The sequence below is a fragment of the Cololabis saira genome, chromosome 3, assembly GCF_033807715.1.
Source record: "Cololabis saira isolate AMF1-May2022 chromosome 3, fColSai1.1, whole genome shotgun sequence".
Lineage (NCBI taxonomy): Eukaryota > Metazoa > Chordata > Actinopteri > Beloniformes > Belonidae > Cololabis > Cololabis saira.
In genome coordinates, this window is record NC_084589.1 from 4547434 (window position 1) to 4567494 (window position 20061).

Genomic DNA, 20061 nt, shown 5'->3' on the forward strand with positions numbered 1-20061 from the left:
TAATTATCAATATAAATATAATCCCCCGAGCAATTATTACATAAACAATGGCAGGTAAAAACTCCCATAGTAGGAGAAAAGCCTTAAAAACTCCCCTTTAGGAGGGAAGAAACCTTGAGCAGGACCAGGCTCATAAGGGGGGACCCTCCTGCCGAAGGTCGGACTGGAATATCTGTACCGTTTCTGATTGGGTGGGCACTGCGCATCATTTTTAGACACAGCAATGAACGCATACAGCAAGCGTTGTGTCTCGGCGGAGGGACCCGACATCCCAGCAAAATGAGCACAACAGAGAAGTGTTCAGAACAGCACACAGAGCAGACACTGAAGGCTGATTTATGGTTCCGCGTTACACCAACGCAGAATGGTGCGCGTCGCCGCATACCGTACGCTGTAGGCTACGCCGTACCCTACGGCGTAGCCGTGCCTCCAGGGCACCGCAGCGCACTGCCACCGGCGCTCTCCGCCCTCGCCGGGATGGAGACACCTCGGGGTCCATGGGGATGGAGACCATACTGGTTACGGACCCCCATACTGCGGGCACTCTGAGCCGAGGAGGACCCGTGGGAAATGGACACGGGGGGCTGGAAGCACTGCGCATCATTTTTAGACACAACAATGAACGCATACAGCAAAAGTTGTGTCTCGGCGGAGGGACCCGACATCCCAGCAAAATGAGTACAACAGAGAAGTGTTCAGAACAGCACACAGAGCAGACACTGAAGGCTGATTTATGGTTCTGCGTTACACCAACGCAGAGCCTACGGCATAGGGTACGCCGTAAGGCTGATTTATGGTTCCGCATTACACCAACGCAGAATGGTGCGCGTCGCCGCGTACCGTACGCTGTAGGCTACGCCGTACCCTACGGCGTAGCCGTGCCTCCAGGGCACCGCAGCGCACCGCCACCGGCGCTCTCATCCCTCGCCGGGATGGAGACACCACCCATACTGCGGGCACTCTGAGCCGAGGAGGACCCGTGGGAAGTGGACACGGGGGGCTGGAAGCAGAGTGCGCGCATGGGACAGAGGAGGGCGTGGGTGGGACTTAAAATGAAGGCATCTGATTGGTTCTTTCCCCCCTGCCAAGCCTCTGGTCCTCTGACCAATCCGTGCCGTGCGCAAAAAACAGATTGGTCAGAGTTTTTACAGGATTAAAGCTGTCAGAGAGGTCAGATTTTTTTCTTTCCTTTTTCTGAACACATTATTCACTGGCTACTCTCAGGATGGAAGGACCATTTCACCCATTCTAACAATAAATGTTTTTGAATACGATTACAGACTATACCTTTAAACCAAGAGGAAGGGGGTTTGGATGGTATCATTGAAAAAAGATAATTTTATTTTTGGTGAAAACCATCATTTTGATGGTGACAATTCTTCCCATGAGTGAAATGGGAAGAGAGTTCCATCTGGTAAGATTATTTTATCATAACTCTGACAGCCTAGGGGATGTTTATGCCTAGATATCTAATGTCCCCTGATTGTATTTTAGTAGTGGCTGTATTCCGGAAATTGCAGTTAATGCACAAAACAGTGGATTTAGACCAATTAATAGAATAGTCAGACAGATATGAAAATCCCTCTATAGGTGCAATTGTCTGTGATAGTGAGGTTTGTGAGTTCTGGAGGAAGAGTAGTACGTCATCCGCATAAAGACTTATTTTGTGATATAATGTTTTGTATTGAATACCTTTAATATTTAGATTTTGCCTAATAGCAGCTTCTAAAGGCTCAATAAATATTGCAAATAGTGAAGGAGAAAGAGAACAACCCTGTCTGATACCTCTTTGCAAGTTAAAGCTTGTTGAGACTTGATCGTTTGTCCTTACACATGCCTTGGGAGAGCTATATAATATCTTTATCCAGTCGATAAAAGATTTGCCAAATCCAAATTTGTGTAGAGTTGCCAATAGAAATTTGCAATTTACCCGATCGAATGCCTTTTCTGTGTCTAGAGATATAATAGTAGTTTCCTGTTTATTGATACTCAAATGATCTATAATATTGAGTAGTCTGCGAGTGTTAGTAGAAGAATGTCTACCTTTAATGAAACCTGTTTGATCTGGATGTATAATAAAAGGGGTAATTCTTTTCAGATGTTTGGAAAGAGCTTTGCTGATTATTTTAAGATCTACATTTATTAATGATATTGGGCGGTAGCTCGATGGGAGCAAAGGATTCTTATCTGGTTTCAATAGGAGGCTAACATTGGCAGAATTCATATTTGAGGGTAAACTTTTATTCTCCTTAACATTTAAGATCATTTCATGAAATTTTGGTGCTAATATGCTCCAGAATTCCTTATAGAATTTGGCTGGAAAGCCATCTGGGCCCGGAGCTTTATTATTAGGCATATGCTGAAGAGCTTCATGGAGTTCTCCCATTGAGAGCGGCGAATCTAAATTCGTAACCTGCTCCTGATGTAACTTTGGCCGGTTAATTCTTCCAAGAAACTGATCGATGGATAGGTCGGATGGTTCGATTTGTGATGAATATAATTTACAGTAAAAGTCTCTAAAAACTGAATTTATTAAACAGGGATCATGCGTAATCTTCCCTGATTGGTCCTTAATGGATGTTATGGTTGTTTTTTCCTTGTTTACTTTTAATTGATTGGCTAAATATTTCCCTGATCTGTGCCTTTGTACTAGAAACTGCGTTTTTGTGTCAATTATTTTATTTAATTCTATCTTAGTTTTCCTTATTCTATTAAGGATATGTTCGTCTGCAGAGGTCCGGGAGGCCTCCTCTAACGCTTTAATTTCGCATTCTAATTCCTTTGTTTTTAAGTGATTTTTCTTTTTCTTATTTGAAGAAAAGGAAATTATTTTGCCTGGCATTACTGCTTTTCCTGCTTCCCATAGAACACTCGCTGATGTTTCCGGTTGATCGTTATTTTGCAGATATATGTCCCATTCTTTTTTGAAAAAATTTATAAAGTCACGGTCTTTAAGCAATGATGTATTAAATATTCAATTTCTGGAGGGTGGTACGCTCCCCCTCTTCCCCAGAGTGAAAGAAACTGGTGCGTGATCGCAAATAACAATTGGATGGATTTGGGATTCTGAGATATCTCTCATCAGAGAGCTGCTAACTAAAAAGTAATCTAACCTGGAATATGAGTGGTGAACAGCTGAGAAAAAAGTGTAATCCCTGAGAGTTGGGTGGAGAGAACGCCATGTATCACAAAGACCCAGGGGCCTCATTTATAAAGCTTGCTTGCGCACAAAACAGGGCTTGAAAGATGCGCAAGCCACCTTCTACGCAAAGGTTGGGATTTAAAAAGAAAAAACGAACCGAAAAATGTACGTATCCCTACGCCAACCCCGACCCTCTCGTAGGAACAGTCTAAAGATATGGGGAACTGGCGACGCAGGGGGTGAGGTGGTGAAATGAAGCCAGATTCATGTCATACTCTTAATGTCATCACATATCAGACTTATTTTTTTTTTTTTTTAAATATTTTTTTTATCCCCAATTTTTTACCCATTTCATCACCCAGTGCTCATACCTAGACAGTCCTTGGCATTGTTCCCCTCTGCCAACCCAAGGAGGGCCCTACACTGAGCTCAGGTCTCCTTCTTATCCTGAGGAGTGATGGACCGCTTCTTTTCACCAGACAGGATGAGGATTCTCCGGCCGAACGTAGCGCGTGGAAGGATCACGTTATTCCGGCCGGATCCTCCCCACCCCATTTGGCGCCCCGGTTGGCCAGAGGGGGCATGTATAGCCCAGGACTGTTGCATGTTTTTGTGAGGGTAGCTCCCATTAGCTACCCAAGGGAACACGGGGAGAACATACAAACTCCACACAGAAAGATCCTTTCGCCAACCCCACCCAGGGTGTGGGCACTGAAGTCATGGGAGAACTAACACGCACTTCAGCGCCCACAGCGTCCCCGGCGGGAATCGAACCCAGGACCTTCTTGCTGTGAGACGGCCGCACTACCTGCTGCGCCACCGTGCCCCCTAAATATAATAATAATAATAATAATAATAATACTCTTAATGTCATCACATATCAGACTTATAATATAATAGCGCTGATCGTGTCCCTCTGTGTTTGAAGCTCAGCGTCAGTCATGACTCTGGTGCTGCTGGTGCTGCAGCCGCGGTGCAGGGCGCTGTGCCGGGCGCTGTGCCGGGCGCCGTGCCGGGCGCCGTGCCGGGAACCTCCTCGTCACCCACCGGCCGCTTCCAACCGTAGAGTGACTGAGGACAGAACAAATGAGTGCCGGGCAACTCTACGAATCTATCTATATACTTTTTCTACTTTTACTGTGACCACCAAATAATGTTGTTTTCCTGGCCTCCAGCTCATCCACAACATCTCGATCTCAGTCTCTGTGAAAATCAGTGGCATGGTTGCCCGGCTCGACACGTCTCATTCATCCTGACATGCAGCAGAAACAGGCTGCAGGAAGCCACTGCCCATGCTCAGCAGGCTCATTCATATGCAAATACAGTCATGAACTACTTTGCATTGCCCATTTATGGTATGAAGTGGGCGTGTAGAGTGCAGGATATGAGGCAAATTCACCTGCGCAACCTTCCAGCTGGACTGTGATTTATAAAGCGAACATTGCGTGCACAGGGTTTTATAAATCCGGATTTTTTTTTGCGCCTGCCATTTTCGGCTTTTGGGTTTACGTGCACTTTTAGTATGAATCCTACACACTCTTTTATAAATGAGGCCCCAGATCATTCATATATTGCTTAATAATACTTGCGTACTGCCAACTCCTGTGACCGCCTGCGTTATTGAGCCTGTCCACTCCAGGGTCCAAAGACCAGGTTGAGGTCTCCTCCAATGATGACTGTGTTGTCTAGGGGACCAGAAAGTGAAGTGAAAAAAGAGTGAAAAAACGAGGATTCATCAACATTTGGACCATATACATTAGCAATACATAAATTCATATTTTGAATGTGTAGAGCTAATATTATATATCTACCCTCTGGGTCTATGTGTGTGTCCTTTACAGTAAAATGTACTCTTATTAATGAGAATCGCTACCCCTCTTTGTCTGGAGTTGTAACAAGATGAGAACACATGCGGAAATTATGCCGTGGCAAATGCATCTATTGAAGCTTTAAATAAATGGTAATGTAATAAGACAATGTCTGCCTGCAGGGTTTTTATTTGATTAAAGAGAGTCTCTTCTCTCTAGTACCAGCTCCACGTACATTCCAGGTAAGGAACTTTCATTTATCCATGATCCAATCGTTGAAGGTAATATTATATGTAAGTGGTTATGTTGCATGAGCTCGTGTAGGTTACTACTGATATATTGTTGTATATGTGCGTGCCATCTTATTCTATGTGCGTGGCATGTGTGTTCGTACCGGTTTACCAAACAGAAAATGCAGCAGGATGGGAAATAGGGTGAAAGATAAAAAGGATTAAAGTTTAAGATGAAAACGGGAAAAAGGGGTGAGGTGGGGGGGTGGGAAATAGTTATACTAAAAAAAAAAAGATCACCAGTGTGTGCTGTGTGTTATTTAGACAAGCAGTGTAGTGATTGTTAATAATTTAATATGAGCCGAAAGTATTTATGGAGCTATATCTAGTCACCAACAGTGAAGAAATACTTTGTACTCATCCGTTTAGAAGAGCCAGGGAGTGTTGCGGTACAGATCACGTCCGTTCACGTACAGTTTGTCCACGGAGATGACCGCCCGTGCTCCCTCCTCCATGAGCCTCCTCCGGATCGGGAACGGGACCCAACGGCAGCCCAGGGTCTCCCGTGGGAATTGGTTGTTGACGCTGAATGGCAATCTGGCCAGCTGCGGTCCGCGGCTCCTCACCTGCTCTTTCTGTTTATAATGTTCAAACTTCGCCACGATGGGTCTTGGTCTCTGGCCCTTTAGTCTCCTACCTCCCAGGCGATGGACACGATGAAATGTGATTTTTAGCCCTGAAGTCCTGAAGAATGAAGGATGTCCGCGGTGGAATTCCCTGGAGGGGAGACGGCTCTACGTGATTCCTCGGCCCGAGATCTCTTCGCTGTTAATGCGGTGGTGCCGGACTTTTTCATCATGACAATTCTGTTAAAGCACTCGTCTATATATTCCGTAAGTGAGTCCAAAGTTTTGCTTTGCTCCAGATTGTTTTTTATTTGTACAGCTTATCTATGAAATAATTTTACGTTAGTTTAATCTCAGTTGTTTTCGCTAAAGCATTTGCTGAAGACAAAAATGTTTTTAGCTCGCCATGTTGGATTCTGCTGTTTGAATGGTTTGACATAAAGAGTCATGGGTGGTGTCATCGGACTTAGTTTTGAGTCCTTGACTATTGTTAGTGAAAAATGCACACGCGAGGGCCCGTTCATCGCTGCTTGCAGCTTTAATTGTTATTTTATTTGTATTTATTTAAATACTATAGTTTGCTCTGTGCATTAAGACTCTGAATGTTAAAACATAAGATCCACATGACATCTGATCTCATCTGGTTTGATTTTGGAAACATTTCAGCCGCCTCATTTTCATCCGCTGCACAAACTGTGTGTTTTAGCTGTAGAAAGTCTGGCTGATCATTCTGCTGTTTCAACTATTCTCTGGAGTGCGTTCCTCTCTGCCTGGGTGGTGTTCCACAATGCTCTGCACAAGCCCTTTGTAGGCTTCGTTGGAGGGGTGCCAGCACACCCCAGTCTTCCTGAGCAGTTGGATGGAGTATAGTATTTTCTGAGCCTTTTCTTTCTGACCAGCTCGGGTTCGATGTGACGAGGATATGTCTGTTTCGTTTGTCGTATCTGGAGTAAAAGTTGTTGAGACTGTCTGGTAGAGTGGCGTCTCTGACCTCCATGCTGCCGGTGTTCTTGTTGTAGCCTGGGTATAGCATACCCTCCGAAAGATGGTGAGTGACTTGACTGATGGTTTTGATATTTATTGCTGTTCCAGCAAAATCAGCTCCATAAACCAAAGTGAGAACTTGTAAAACAAAGAAAACAAAAACAATCACATTTATGTTTCCATTTTACAAAGCAATAAACAGACGGGCAAAAGTTAACTACTAGATAAGTCATCCGACACAATTAAAAGGAAATTCATTGGCATAAATCTTACCCAGCTAATAAATGAACCAACACGGGTCACCAAAAAAACTAATTCTCTACTGGACTGGATATTGGTCTCACATCCTGACAGGATTATTAAATCTGGAGTTATGTCAGACTGCTTTAGCGATCACTCGATCATTTACTGTATATGGAAAATTAAGCTCCCCAAATCACCACCAAAGCTGATCAAGATCAGGCAACACAGGAAAATGGATCCTGAATTATTTTGTAACGATTTAATTAATATAAATTGGGACCGTTTTCAGTTGATACCCAACGTTCAGGATGCCTGGGACTATTTTTTCACTGAATATAACGAAGTGCTGGATAAACATGCTCCGTGGAAGATGATCAAGGTCAGAGGTCAACATCTTCCCTGGATTACCCCAGAACTTATCAGTCTCTTCAGGCAGAGAGACAAAGCATGGTCGGTTTATCGGAAATCGAGAAATAATGCTGACTGGGAAGTGTACAGACAACTTAGAAATCAGAGTAAAATTAAAACTCGTAATGCCAAGTCTAATTATTATAATGAATGTCTGAACTCTGAATTCAAAAATCCAAAACAATTTTGGCGGAAGATGAAATCAATTACAAATGATAAAGAAAAGCATATAATTAACAAACTAAGAATTGATGGTAATATTTTGCATGATGCTTTATCCGTTGCCCAAGCATTTAATCAGCATTTTTCTTCTGTCTGTTCTACTCTTCTTCCTGTCTCGAAAACCAATGAATGGTATGGCAGCACTTCACCTCCTGTCAGTTCATCTTTTTCATTCAGAAAAATCATGCCAACCGAAGTACTGAATGCTATTAAAGAATCCAATGGTAATAGTAGCGCTGGACTTGATGGACTAGAAAATAGATATATTAAATTAGCTGTCAATGTTCTTATGTATCCTCTCGCGGAGCTGTTCAATCTGTCATTTTCATCAAATGAATTACCTATCATCTGGAAACTGGCACGTATCACACCGCTCCACAAAGCTGGTGATATTCTTGACTGTAATAATTATAGACCCATATCTATTATTTGTTCAATTGCAAAAATCTTTGAAAAACTGGTCCATTCTCAACTCACAGATTATCTCAAGATTAATAATATTCTATCACCTGCTCAATCTGGCTTCAGATCCAATCATTCAACAACCACTGCATTGCTGAAAATAACAAATGACATCTTCACTGCTGCAGGCAATGGTGAAGTCACAGGTGCAATATTTATTGACCTAACCAAAGCGTTTGATTTTGTTGACCAGTATTTGTTATTAGATAAACTGTACAATATAGGTCTATCTAAAAATGCAATTCTGTGGTTTAGTGCGTTTCTTCACAATAGAAAACAATGTGTTGTGTTAGATGGCAAATTTTCTGATTGTCTGATCCAGGAAAGAGGAGTGCCACAAGGTTCCACCTTGGGACCCCTTCTGTTTTCTATATATGTAAATGATTTACCATCCATCTTCAATAATTCTTCTGTACAACTGTATGCTGATGACACGGTCATCTATACATCAAAATCTGACCCACTGGAAGTGCAGGCCATTCTTCAATCTGACTTTAATAGACTTGAAGACTGGCTCTCGTGCAACAAATTACTTCTTAACAAAAATAAATCTGTCACTATGATCTTTGGTTCCAACTTGAAATTGAAATCTATATCAAGTTCACTGTCTATATGCTGTAAAGATGGCACATTTCTGCAGAAGGTCGATAGATTTAAATATCTTGGTGTATGGATGGATCCCACCTTGTCATTTAAATCACATATTGAAAGTATTGTACGGAAAGTGAATTGTCGGATTAACATGTTACATAGATCCAGAAAATGCTTTACAAATCGTGTTAGAAAGAGACTGGTTGTGCAACTGATCCTTCCGATATTTGATTATTGTGATGTTGTTTACTTTTCCTCTTCTAAATGTGTTTTAGCTCCTCTTACCAAAGTGTACAATAGAATCTGCAGATTTATACTGGACTGTCCTTATCATATTCACCATTGTTCAATGTACCAGTCTCTTCACTTCCCCTCTCTTCACACTCGACGACAGACTCACTGGTTTCAATTTATATTTAAATGTATTTATTACGATTACCCGCCTTATTTAAAACAATATTTTGTACAACTTACATCTAATTATCAAACCAGGCAATCTATTTATCCCTACTTTGCAGTGCCTCACAATAGGAAATCAGTGGGTACAAAAGCATTCATGTTCAAAGGTCCAAACGACTGGAACCATCTACCTGTAGTTATTAGATCATCGCAATCATTAATCTGTTTTAATCAAGTCCTATCCACCTACCTTGAAACACCCTGATCCTGCTTTCATTAACTCTGTCACCATATTTTTTCATATTTTTTCATATTTTTTTTAATATTTTTTCTTATCTAATATTTGTTCTAACTCTGGTTGCAATCTTGTCGAAGTGATTTTTGTATATGTCTGTCTTGTTTTTTTTTGTTTTTTTTGTTTTGTTTGATGGTTTGTTTTTGTTTTGTTTTGGTGTCTGTATTGTATTGTATTGTCTTGTCTCCTTTCACTGTATTGTGCTGAGTTGTGTTATGTCTTGATGTTTTTTGTGTAGGACCCCCTCGTAAACGAGTTGTTACAACTCAAGGGGCTTATCCTAGAAATAAACAACTTCAACCACAGTGCACAACACACACCCAAACTTGTGCCTCCTCAGGGGGCAGCCAAAATATACTATGATAACCGCAGCTCCTGGTGAAAAGCTATTTCTTGCCACTTCCATGTTTCCATGGCAATGCTGATAAGCTGGTTGGTTAGGAAGGGTATTGGTTAAAGCTGGGGGTATCAGGGCACAGTGGCGCAGCTGGTAGTGCAGCCGTCTCAACAGCAAGAAGGTCCTGGGTTTAATTCTCGCCGGGGATGCTGTGGGCGCTGAAATGCGTGTTAAGTGACTTCAGCGCCCATGACTTCAGCGCCCAAACCCTGGGTGGGGTTGGAAAGGGCCTTTCTGTGTGGAGTTTACATGTTCTCCCCGTGTTCCCTTGGGTAGCTAATGTGAGCTACCCTCACAAAAACATGCAGAAGTCCTGGGCTCTACTGCCCCCTCTGGCCAGCCGGGGCGCCAGATGTGTTGGGGAGGATCTGGCCGGAATAACGTGATCCTTCCACGCGTCCGGCCGGAGAAGCCCCACCCTGTCTGGTGAAAAGCGGCCTGCTCACTCCTCAGGTTAAGGAGGAGACCTGAGCTCAGTGCAGGGCCCTCCCTGGGTTGGTAGAGGATCGCAATGCCCATGACTTAGATATGAGCATTGGGTTATAAAAATGGGTAAAAATCCAGGATAAAAATTATTAAAAAAAAAAAAAAAGCTGGAAGCATTTTCACAATTCATACAAGTAATGAAATTAGACAGTTCCAGTGGTGAAAGAGGGGTGGATGATTGTAGAGATGAGGGGGACCAAAGAGGGGCAGCAGGCTTTAACAAGTTGTGTGGGGAGGGGATCCAGTTGGCAAGTGGATGGCTTGGATTTTTGGATGAGTTCTGTGATTTCTGAGAGAGTGGGGAGATGGAAGGAGGAGAATGGATGTGTGGACAGGTGAAAGTCGGCTGAGGAGCTGAGGTGAGAGATTGATCCTAGGTGCTCGTGAATGTTCTTGATTTTTTCAGTGAAAAATGACATAATGGAATTACAGAAGGAGGTTGTGTTGAAGTGGGAGGGGAGAGAGTCCTGGGATTGTTGAGTAGGGAGAAGAGTGACATGGAGTTCCTTTATTTTTGTGAGATACCCATCGATTCTAGAAGAGAATTGAAAGCTAATTTAAGATTATCGCTTTCAACATCCATATGAATATTAAAGTCACCCACTATGATAAATTTATCTGTACTGATCAATAAACCAGATAGGAAATCTGAAAAGTCAGACAGAAACTCTAGATAAGCACCAGCAGGGTACCGTATTTTCGCGACCATAAGGCGCACATAAAATTCTTTTTTTTTTTCTAAAATGTGCCGCGCGCCCTATGAAACGGTGCGCCGTTTCTATTACCTGTATTACGGTAATGTGAGGCGGAGCCACCATGAGAACGGTAAAGGGAAAAGGGGGCGTGTGAAGCACCCGTGAGTTGCGGACGTGAATGAGACCATCCTCAGACTGAAAGCAGTAGCTCTGGCGGAAGAAATGAAAATGTAACATTTTCATGGACGTCCTGGTGCTTACGCTTCATGAAACGGTGCCAGTGCAGCAGCAGTGCCCGGCGGATTGTATGGAAAAGATGGAGAGCTTCCGCTCATTCTGCAGCCGAGACATCCCCGACATGGACGAGGTGCCGCTCAGGTTCCACATCCCGGAATCACACGGTGCAGTTAACGGGGACCAGCGCCGGGGAGCGGACCAGGAGCGGACCAGGTCCAACGCGGGGGAGCGGACGGGGAGCCGACCGGGTCCAGCGCGGAGGAGCCGACCCAGTCAAGCGCGGGGGAGCCGACCGGAGAAGTTTATTTACTGTTTTGCTTGCCTGCCACACTGATGGACAGAAACTGCCGCCGATTGTGATTTTTAAAAGAAAAACGTTGCCTAAAGAGACTTTTCGAGCCGGAGTCATAAAGGCAAATGAAAAGGGCTGGATGGATGAAGAGATGATCGAGTGGCTGAGACAGGTTTATGTGCGGCGACCCGGTGTTTTTTTAAAATTCTTTAATGCGGAAACAGAAGATGAAGACTTGAGTTTGATTGATGTGAAAAGTGAAATAAAATATCAAACTAAGTTTCACTCCGGCTCTATTTTTAAATAAGCACACTGCTTGTGTGTTCTGCAGCGCGTGTGTGTTTTGCGGCGCGCGTGTGTGCAGCTCCGTCTGTGTAAACTGCGCCTTTTGGGTCAGTGCGCCGTATGTGTGTTTCAAATCCAAAAATTACACACAAAACTGAGGGTGCACGGTACACAGCAGTACACTACCACTAACTAACTAACTAACTACTAACCACTAACCACTAACTAACTAAGCGTGAGGCTTTCAAATGTATTATAATCACACTTAGGTTCAGTTTTTGTTTGAAGACTGGAGTTATAAATTGCTGGGACTCCTCCGCCTCGGCCCGTGCCTCGAGGAATATGATGATTAAAGTAGCCGGGCGGAGTCGATTCATTCAAACTAACATTCTCTTCCTCCTGTAGCCATGTTTCTGTGAAACAGAAAATATCACCCCTGGTCTGTGTAATTAGATAATTTACTAACAGAGACTTAACGATTGTAGATTTAGTAGTCCGTATCTAATTTTTCGGTCTCTAATTGGTACTAAATGCGCATTGGTTTAAATTTTTACAAGGTTATTTTGACTAACGCCTCTATAACGCAGCACCTGGTGAACCTTTGGAGGGCGGGGATCTGCAACCAATTCTATTTTGCTAGGCACCTGGTTCAACAATTACATAATGCAATCCTACAGTTTTATTGGCAGGCGTTGGTCTTCGAGAAGCAGAAGAGAAGTGTGTAAGACTGTAGCTCTGCATCCTGGCCTGGACCCTGGATTGTCAAGGGGAGTCTCTAATAATATTGGATTACTAGAAATAAGAGCTGCACAATCCTGGGTGGGATTAATGCCATCTCTTCTTATCAGACTGGGCTTTCCCCAAAACGTCTTCCAATTGTCAACAAAGGCCACGTCGTTTTCTGAACACCACCAAGACAACCATCGGCGGATCGAGAGCATGCGGCTAAACATGTCATCGCTGGTCAGATTGGGGAGGGGACCAGAGAAGCCTACGGAGTCCGACATGGTTTTGGCGTAGTTACACACTGACACAATATTAACTTTAGTGACTTCCGACTGGCGTAGACGGGAGTCATTAGCGCTGACATGGATGATAACTTTACCAAATGTACGATTATTCTTTGTCAGCAGCTTCAAATTTGCTTCAAAGTCGCCCACTTTGGCCCCCAGGATGCACCTAACTATGGTTGCTGGAGTCGGCCTCACATGCCTCACTATGGAGTCGCCAATTACCAGGGTCGGTTTCTCAGCGGGTGTGTCGCTGAGTGGGGAAAAAAAGTTAAAGACGTGAAGCGAGTGGTGGTGTTCCATGCACCTTTTAGGACTACGCTTCCTCCGAACCGTCAGCCAGCCGCCCTGCCTGGCCCGCTCCTCTGGAGCTGCAGGGGAGCAGCTAACAGCAGCTACTACAGGCCGGTCCGCCGCTAACTTAGCCTGGCTAGCTAACGAGTCTACCTAACTATGGTCAAGTTGGCGGAACCGGACCTCTAACTGATTGAGCCTCGCCTCCAGTCCTGCAAATAAACTACACTTTAAGCACTTACCGTCTTCGCTAAAGGAGGCAGAGGAATAGCTAAACATTTCACACACTGAGTAGCAAGGGGGAGAAACGGTGGAGAAGAGGAAGCCATGCTAACAGAGGCTAAAAAACAGAAAATTTATCTGTGATTGGTGACAATGAAAGTTACGGAAGAGAAAAATGTGCGAGTGTTGAAATAAAGACATAAATTTACCAGATATAGTATTATTTTACAAGAAAACAATTTAAGTTTAGACAAAAACGTCTGGAAAGATCAGAGCTTGCAACACCGTGCAACGACAACAGACTGCATAAATAAAAGAATGAATGAATAAATGCCAGTGTGAACATCACAAGCTTTAGCCCTTAGCACTAAAAGTAAGAAAGCCACTCAGTTTGTAAAGGCTGATCTTAAAGGCTGGCCAAAGCAGTCATAATGAGAGCATGACTGGTAAGTTGCTATTGCTAGAAACTGGGCTTGTAGTTTTTGTCAATGTTTGATTTATGTCTCTTTGAAGTGTGAAATAGCTGAAATGCTCCGGTTAAGTAAGTGCTTGTTGTGTTGCAATGGCGTGTAAGCAAAGCACAGGATTTGACCAACATTATTTGACACATCATAAATGAATAATATGGGGCAATAATAACCACTAAAATACTGATGGATAAATACAAATGGAGTTATGAGAACAGTGATTAAAGTGCCATGTGTGTCATGAGCAGTTCCCCGGGCGTTTAGGCCCATTACTGACATAACTAAGCTGATGTTTCAGGCCACTGCAGCCAGCCCTAACTATAAACTTGATCAAAATTGAACATGTACTAGTACTTCTGGGAACTCCAGGCTAGTGTTCTTAATTGGGATAATCTGGAACTGTAAATTCTTGAAGTTAAGAACAAGTCCCTTAAGAGCTTCAAATTTTTAATTATTTCCTTATCTAACGAGGAAGCCAATGACAGGAAGCTAAGATTGGAGCAATGCAATCACTCATTCAGCACATCAGAACTCTTGCTACAGCATTTTAGATCAGCTAGAAATTTTAGGAAATACTACTAACAAGGAATTTCAGTAATCCAGTCTTAAAGTAACAAATGCAAGGTGTAGTTTAAATTTTACTAGTTTAGTTTACTAAAAACAATACCACAGAGCGCTGATGTTCTTGTACAGAGGAAATTTGAAAATACACACACACACACACACACACACACACACACACACACACACACACACACACACACACACACACAAAGTGTGAAATGCATTCACACAAAAAGAAGAATAGATAGAAAAACATACCCACAAAGCTGTTCCTTGAACTGCAGCCTTTATGCACAGTCAGGGCTCAGATGACAGGTTTGGCAGTGTTTTTGTTTAGTTCTTTTACCATCAGGACAATGTTGTCCCAAACACACGGGCACAATATTATGCAAACCCTATGGAGAGCTGTTTGATTGCTTTTCAATTACGTGAGACAAACACAGGATAAGGCGGGTATATGAAATGGATGGACGGATGGATGAATCGGTGTCCGTTGGGTTTGGAGTCCTTTGCTGTTGGGCGTGTCTCCTTGTCGGGGGTTTCCCGTGCTCGGTGCCCGCGCTCGGTGCCCGCGCTCGGTGCCCGCGCTCGGTGCCCGTCTCTGCTTCCCCCTGCTGCCCTTGCAGCTGGGCGCGCCTTTGGCTGTGGGGTTCCCGCTTGCGTTGGGGCGGGTGCCGGCCCGACAGCGTCGACTGTCGAGGTGGCCCTGTCTCTCCGGGCAGGCTGGCCTCTCGCCGGGTGGGGGTTGTGGGTCTGGAGGGTGTGGACCTCTTGGCCACGGGATTGGCCTACGCTGCGTGTCTGGTGCTCTGCTGGGTCCTGGTCCATCACCGTAGGTTTCCTGGCTTCCTCCTCCCGTGGTCATGGGGGCCCCGCCCGGGGCTTCCCTCTATCGCCTGCTGGGAGGGGGTGGGGGACTTCCTCCCGCCTTCTTCTGGTCCGCCATGTGGCTGCTGTGGCCTGGGTTCGGGTTTCTTTCTTGTCAGCTTCTGGTCGGGTGGCGGGGTTGTGCCCTCTCTCCTCCACTGCAGTTGCAGTTTAGGTAAAACCTTGTTTTCACTTTGCACACACATAGTTACAGACATACACACAGCTCACTCACCTACATACTCACCCCACAGTTTTGGGGGACAGATAATCGCAGTAGCCTAGTCTTGATTCAGTTTTAGAGACCTGAAATGGTTGCTGTTTGTGTGTCTGCCTGTTCCCATTTCTGTTTGTTTTCTTTCTTGCAGATTCCAAAGGCCAGTCTGCCCGTTGTGTGTTTTCCTGTGTTCATTGATGAAGAATGCATAGAAATAAATAAAATAAACATAGAAACTAAATCTGTTTTTTCTTTTCATATGTTTGCTTTATTCATATTCCACCTTAATGTACTGTTTTTTTTTTTTTCCTGAGTAGCATCATTGTTGCTGCAATACCAACACATTGTTAGCAAAGTCTACCAGCGGTGCATAACATAAGAATAAATTAAAAACTAAATTAAATTCACTTCAATTCTAAGCTGTGGTTGAGACATCATAATATTGATTTTCGTCATGTTGGGAAAAGATCCAAGCCTGCCTGGCAGTGCTGATATGTCTTGTGCATTATCAATCTTAATAGCGTTCTGTTTCTCTCTGTATCTTGGTTTGCAGACGGACGCCGCACTAATGTATGATGCTGTGCATGTGGTGGCCGTGGCTGTGCAACAGTCTCAGCAGATCACTGTCAGCTCATTACAGTGCAACCGACACAAGCCCTGGCGCTTCGGGAACCGCTTTATGGGCCTCATCAAAGAGGTAGATGCTTGTTTACCTGCTCCCCAATCTTTCTCACTTCTCAGAATACATAACACCCTAACACAGAAAACACATGGTCTCTCAAAAGTGAACAGGGACAGAATGTGAACAAAGCTGAGGTAGTCCAGATGAATATAGGAAGAAAGGAAAATAATGAATCCATCTTAATTTAAATGGAAATAATGTGTCCATCTGTGCGTACCACTCCCGTGTGCTCCCTAAAGGACATGTATCTTGGCACTGCTCCTTAAACTTCTACAGACCAAAAGTTTGGACACACTTTATCATTCAAACAAATGGGGAAGTGTGTCCAAACGTTTGGTCTGTACTGTGTGTATAATATATATATATATATATATATATATATATATATATATATATATATATATATATATATATATATATATATATATATATATATATTGCAAAGTATTACAAAGTATATATATTGCCGTCTTCTGTCATTTTCATACTACACGGTATTCTGTCACAACACTAAATATCTGGAAAGATAGAGTAATTGCTTCCTGACTGTTACCAATGCACTCTCAGGAACTCTACCTGTACAAGGTTTAATTAATGCAAGGATGCTGTTGAGGAATTTACCCAAACCATTTCAGAAGTCTGCTTTGTGGTATAGTGAGTTTTTATTCAGCAAGCCAGCGGTGAGCGAACCTACACAGATCGTGTCTGAGTTGGTGTGCCGACCTCGAGTGATTTTGTAACAAGGTTTTTATACAAGAAGTTTAACGAACAAAAGGCAGGAATAAACAACTCAAGTGAGAGACAAAAGTAATTTACAGTCAGATGTGATATGTGGCCAAATGTCATTATCAGACATTTGGCATGATTGTCACAGACTTATAAATTACCCCTAGGGTGTTCTCGTGATTCATGTCTGTTTGAACCAACTTCCAAGGTGTCAAACCATTTCAGAAGTCCGCTTTGTGGTATAGTGAGTTTTTATTCAGCAAGCCGGCGGTGAGCGAACCTACACAGATCGTGTCTGAGTTGGTGTGCCGACCTCGAGTGATTTTGTAACAAGGTTTTTATACAAGAAGTTTAACGAACAAAAGGCAGGAATAAACAACTCAAGTGAGAGACAAAAGTAATTTACAGTCAGATGTGATATGTGGCCAAATGTGATTATCAGACATTTGGCATGACTGTCACAGGCTTCTAAATTACCCCTAGGGTGTTCTCGTGATTCATGTCTGTTTGAACCAACTTCCAAGGTGTCGGGATCTGCAGGGGGGGTGGGTAGGGAGCTGGGTAGGAAGCTGAAGATAACACAAAGGTGTTGGGTCCTAGTTCAAAGCCCTGCAGGGGGCCACGTGCTGTCACAATGCTTCATCAATGCCTATGTATAAACAAAAAGAAAGTGCAGAATTTTCGACTGATTTGTGTGCAACACTGAAATGAAAAACATTGTGAAGCATCATACAGACTTGATGCCACTGGTGAAACATCTCCTCTGGTATTCTCTGTGTGTCTCTTTCTCTCTGTAGGCTCACTGGGATGGCCTGACTGGAAGAATCTCTTTCAACAGGTCCAACGGCTTGAGAACAGATTTCGATCTGGATGTCATCAGTCTGAAGGAGGAGGGACTTGAAAAGGTTGTGTGACATTTATACTGTATTTGTGTTGTGGGTGTCTGTGTACTTATGAGTCGTGTTCAAAAGGTAGTACTCAACAAATGCTGTTGACACAACATATTTTATGACACCCTGTCTGTTCAGTGGTGGGAATGTCTCACCTATGAGCACATGCATGTGTGTTTCTAAGGGCCATGAACAGGCTTGGGTTACTTTTTTCCCTGTTTAAGGCCGAAATATGTCAAAAATTACTCTCCAAAAATCAATAAAACTCTTTAAATAAATATATAAAGAAAGCTGCGGCTGCCTGCTTAGCGTTCATTTACCGTGTCATACACTACTCCATGGGTTTCCAAGGTCTAGTTTTCGACTTACTTAGTTACTTTCAGAAACAGTTACAAGTGTTTGAATTGCACCAACTATCTAGGAATAATGGTAGTAGCATGCTGCAGGGGATCCTGCACACACAGTTAATCCTGTACCTCCATTTAACCCAATCCTCTCCATCTTCTTCTCTCATGATTTACTTCATATCCTTATCCACTTCTTGTTGTTTTCATTTTCTAGATATATTTAAGAGATGGTTATGTTAGCAATAACAAGAAGGTCATAAAGGTTAAATTCATAATCTCAGTCAATTAATCATTTCAGTCACATAGTTGATGGCTGATCCATTCAGTCACGTTGTCGATGGCTGGATAATTGTAAACATTGTAAATGATTATTGTTAATGTTATAAAGACCCAAAACTTACATTTTTACATGTGTGGAATTTTGAAGGTTTTGGATATAGGTACTCCAAATGTGACACTAACACAATCTTCGAAGGAAATGCGTTGTCAATTTTTTCTTCATAGATCTCTTTTTAAAATAACTGGATTTGAACTGAATTGCTGTACAACAGAGTATATAAATACTAAACTTTATTTTGTTGCTCTAAATGGTCAACTCAGGTGGACAAGGGAGAAGGTGGGCAGAAAAGGAAGAGGATATCACTGGGAGAAATAGCATCACTATAAAAAGGACCAAGAAAATATACATTCCGATCATACACTGAATTGCTGGCAACATCCTTATTTGTGCTCCTCCACATTGCAAAGTTCGTTCTCTAAGTGGATGCACTTAGAAGTTATAAATCCAAGGAAACTTGTGATCAATCAAGCAACATCAAAAGCTGTTATTTAGACAAATTTCAATCAGCTACAGAACCCGATCAATTTATTTATCCACTTAATAGGCCCACTCCAAGCCAAACTGGCTGCTGGGAATGTTGATGGATCTGTCCCACTTGTCTTTTGGGTGTATGGTGCACACTTGGCTCTGTGAAAATAAGTGAAGGCTGTTTTCAGTCATTTTAGGATGCTACATGGATATCAAGTCTCTGTGAGAGTGATCACTGATGGCCCACTAAGTATAACGAGTTAACGTTGTAAGTTAATGCAATATTAACTGTTATTGGAGGATTTAGCCTAAATGCTAAATAAAAACATAAATATTAGAATCAATAAGATGTGTTTGTGCCAACTTTAGTGATTTTTGAGTTTGAGCACATTGAAACAATTTAACATTGTACAAGCATTGTTATATTTTTAACTTTACTGAATATAAACTAAGCATCGCCTCATTCTGATAAGATCTTGTATACATGTAAAAAAAACTTTCATGCTGGCAGTAGTGTGTTGGCATCAAATTATAGTCCCCCCTCCTCCCATTTCTGTATCACATTTTTTCTAATCATCACAATTGCAAGCACACAGCTGTGTGCACTGGAGGCCAAAACGGCAACATTCCTTTTTGCCCGTGGACTTCGTGAGTTGTTCACAGCTCTGGGCAATTGGTGGGAGTGTCATCCAATTCAATTCAGTTTTATTTGTATACCGTCTAATACAACAGATGTTGTCTCTAGACGCTTTCCAGAGACCCAGAACATGACCCCGAGCAATTATTACATAAACAATGGCAGGTAAAAACTCCCCTAGTGGGAGAAAAGCTTTAAGCCAAACAGTGGCAAGAAAAACTCCCCTTTAGGAGGGAAGAAACCTTGAGCAGGACCAGGCTCATAAGGGGGGACCCTCCTGCCGAAAGCCAGACTGGGAGGGTCGGGGACGTCAGCAACACACAGCAGGCATGTGGAAGCAGCAGCGGGATGACCAGAGGGGGGTGGGGGACCGCAGGCAGGTGGAAGCAGCAGGGGGATGACCAGAGGGGGGTGGGGGACCGCAGGCAGGTGGAAGCAGCAGCGGGATGACCAGAGGGGGGGGGGGGGGGTCACTGAGGTGGTTCGTAAGCTCCTCAGTGGCACCGGGGGTGGATGAGATTCGCCCTG

The 20061-nt window shown here is 43.2% G+C and overlaps 1 protein-coding gene across 1 annotated transcript in view; it reads left to right on the top strand.

Annotated features, from left to right (window-relative positions):
- grik2 (glutamate receptor, ionotropic, kainate 2) overlaps positions 1-20061 on the top strand; it is a 540292-nt gene that overhangs the window by 310152 nt on the left and 210079 nt on the right. The window contains exons 8-9 of the mRNA XM_061715437.1: positions 15997-16140; positions 17649-17756. Coding sequence (XP_061571421.1) covers positions 15997-16140; positions 17649-17756 — 252 coding nt within the window. The remainder of the gene's footprint in view (positions 1-15996; positions 16141-17648; positions 17757-20061) is intronic.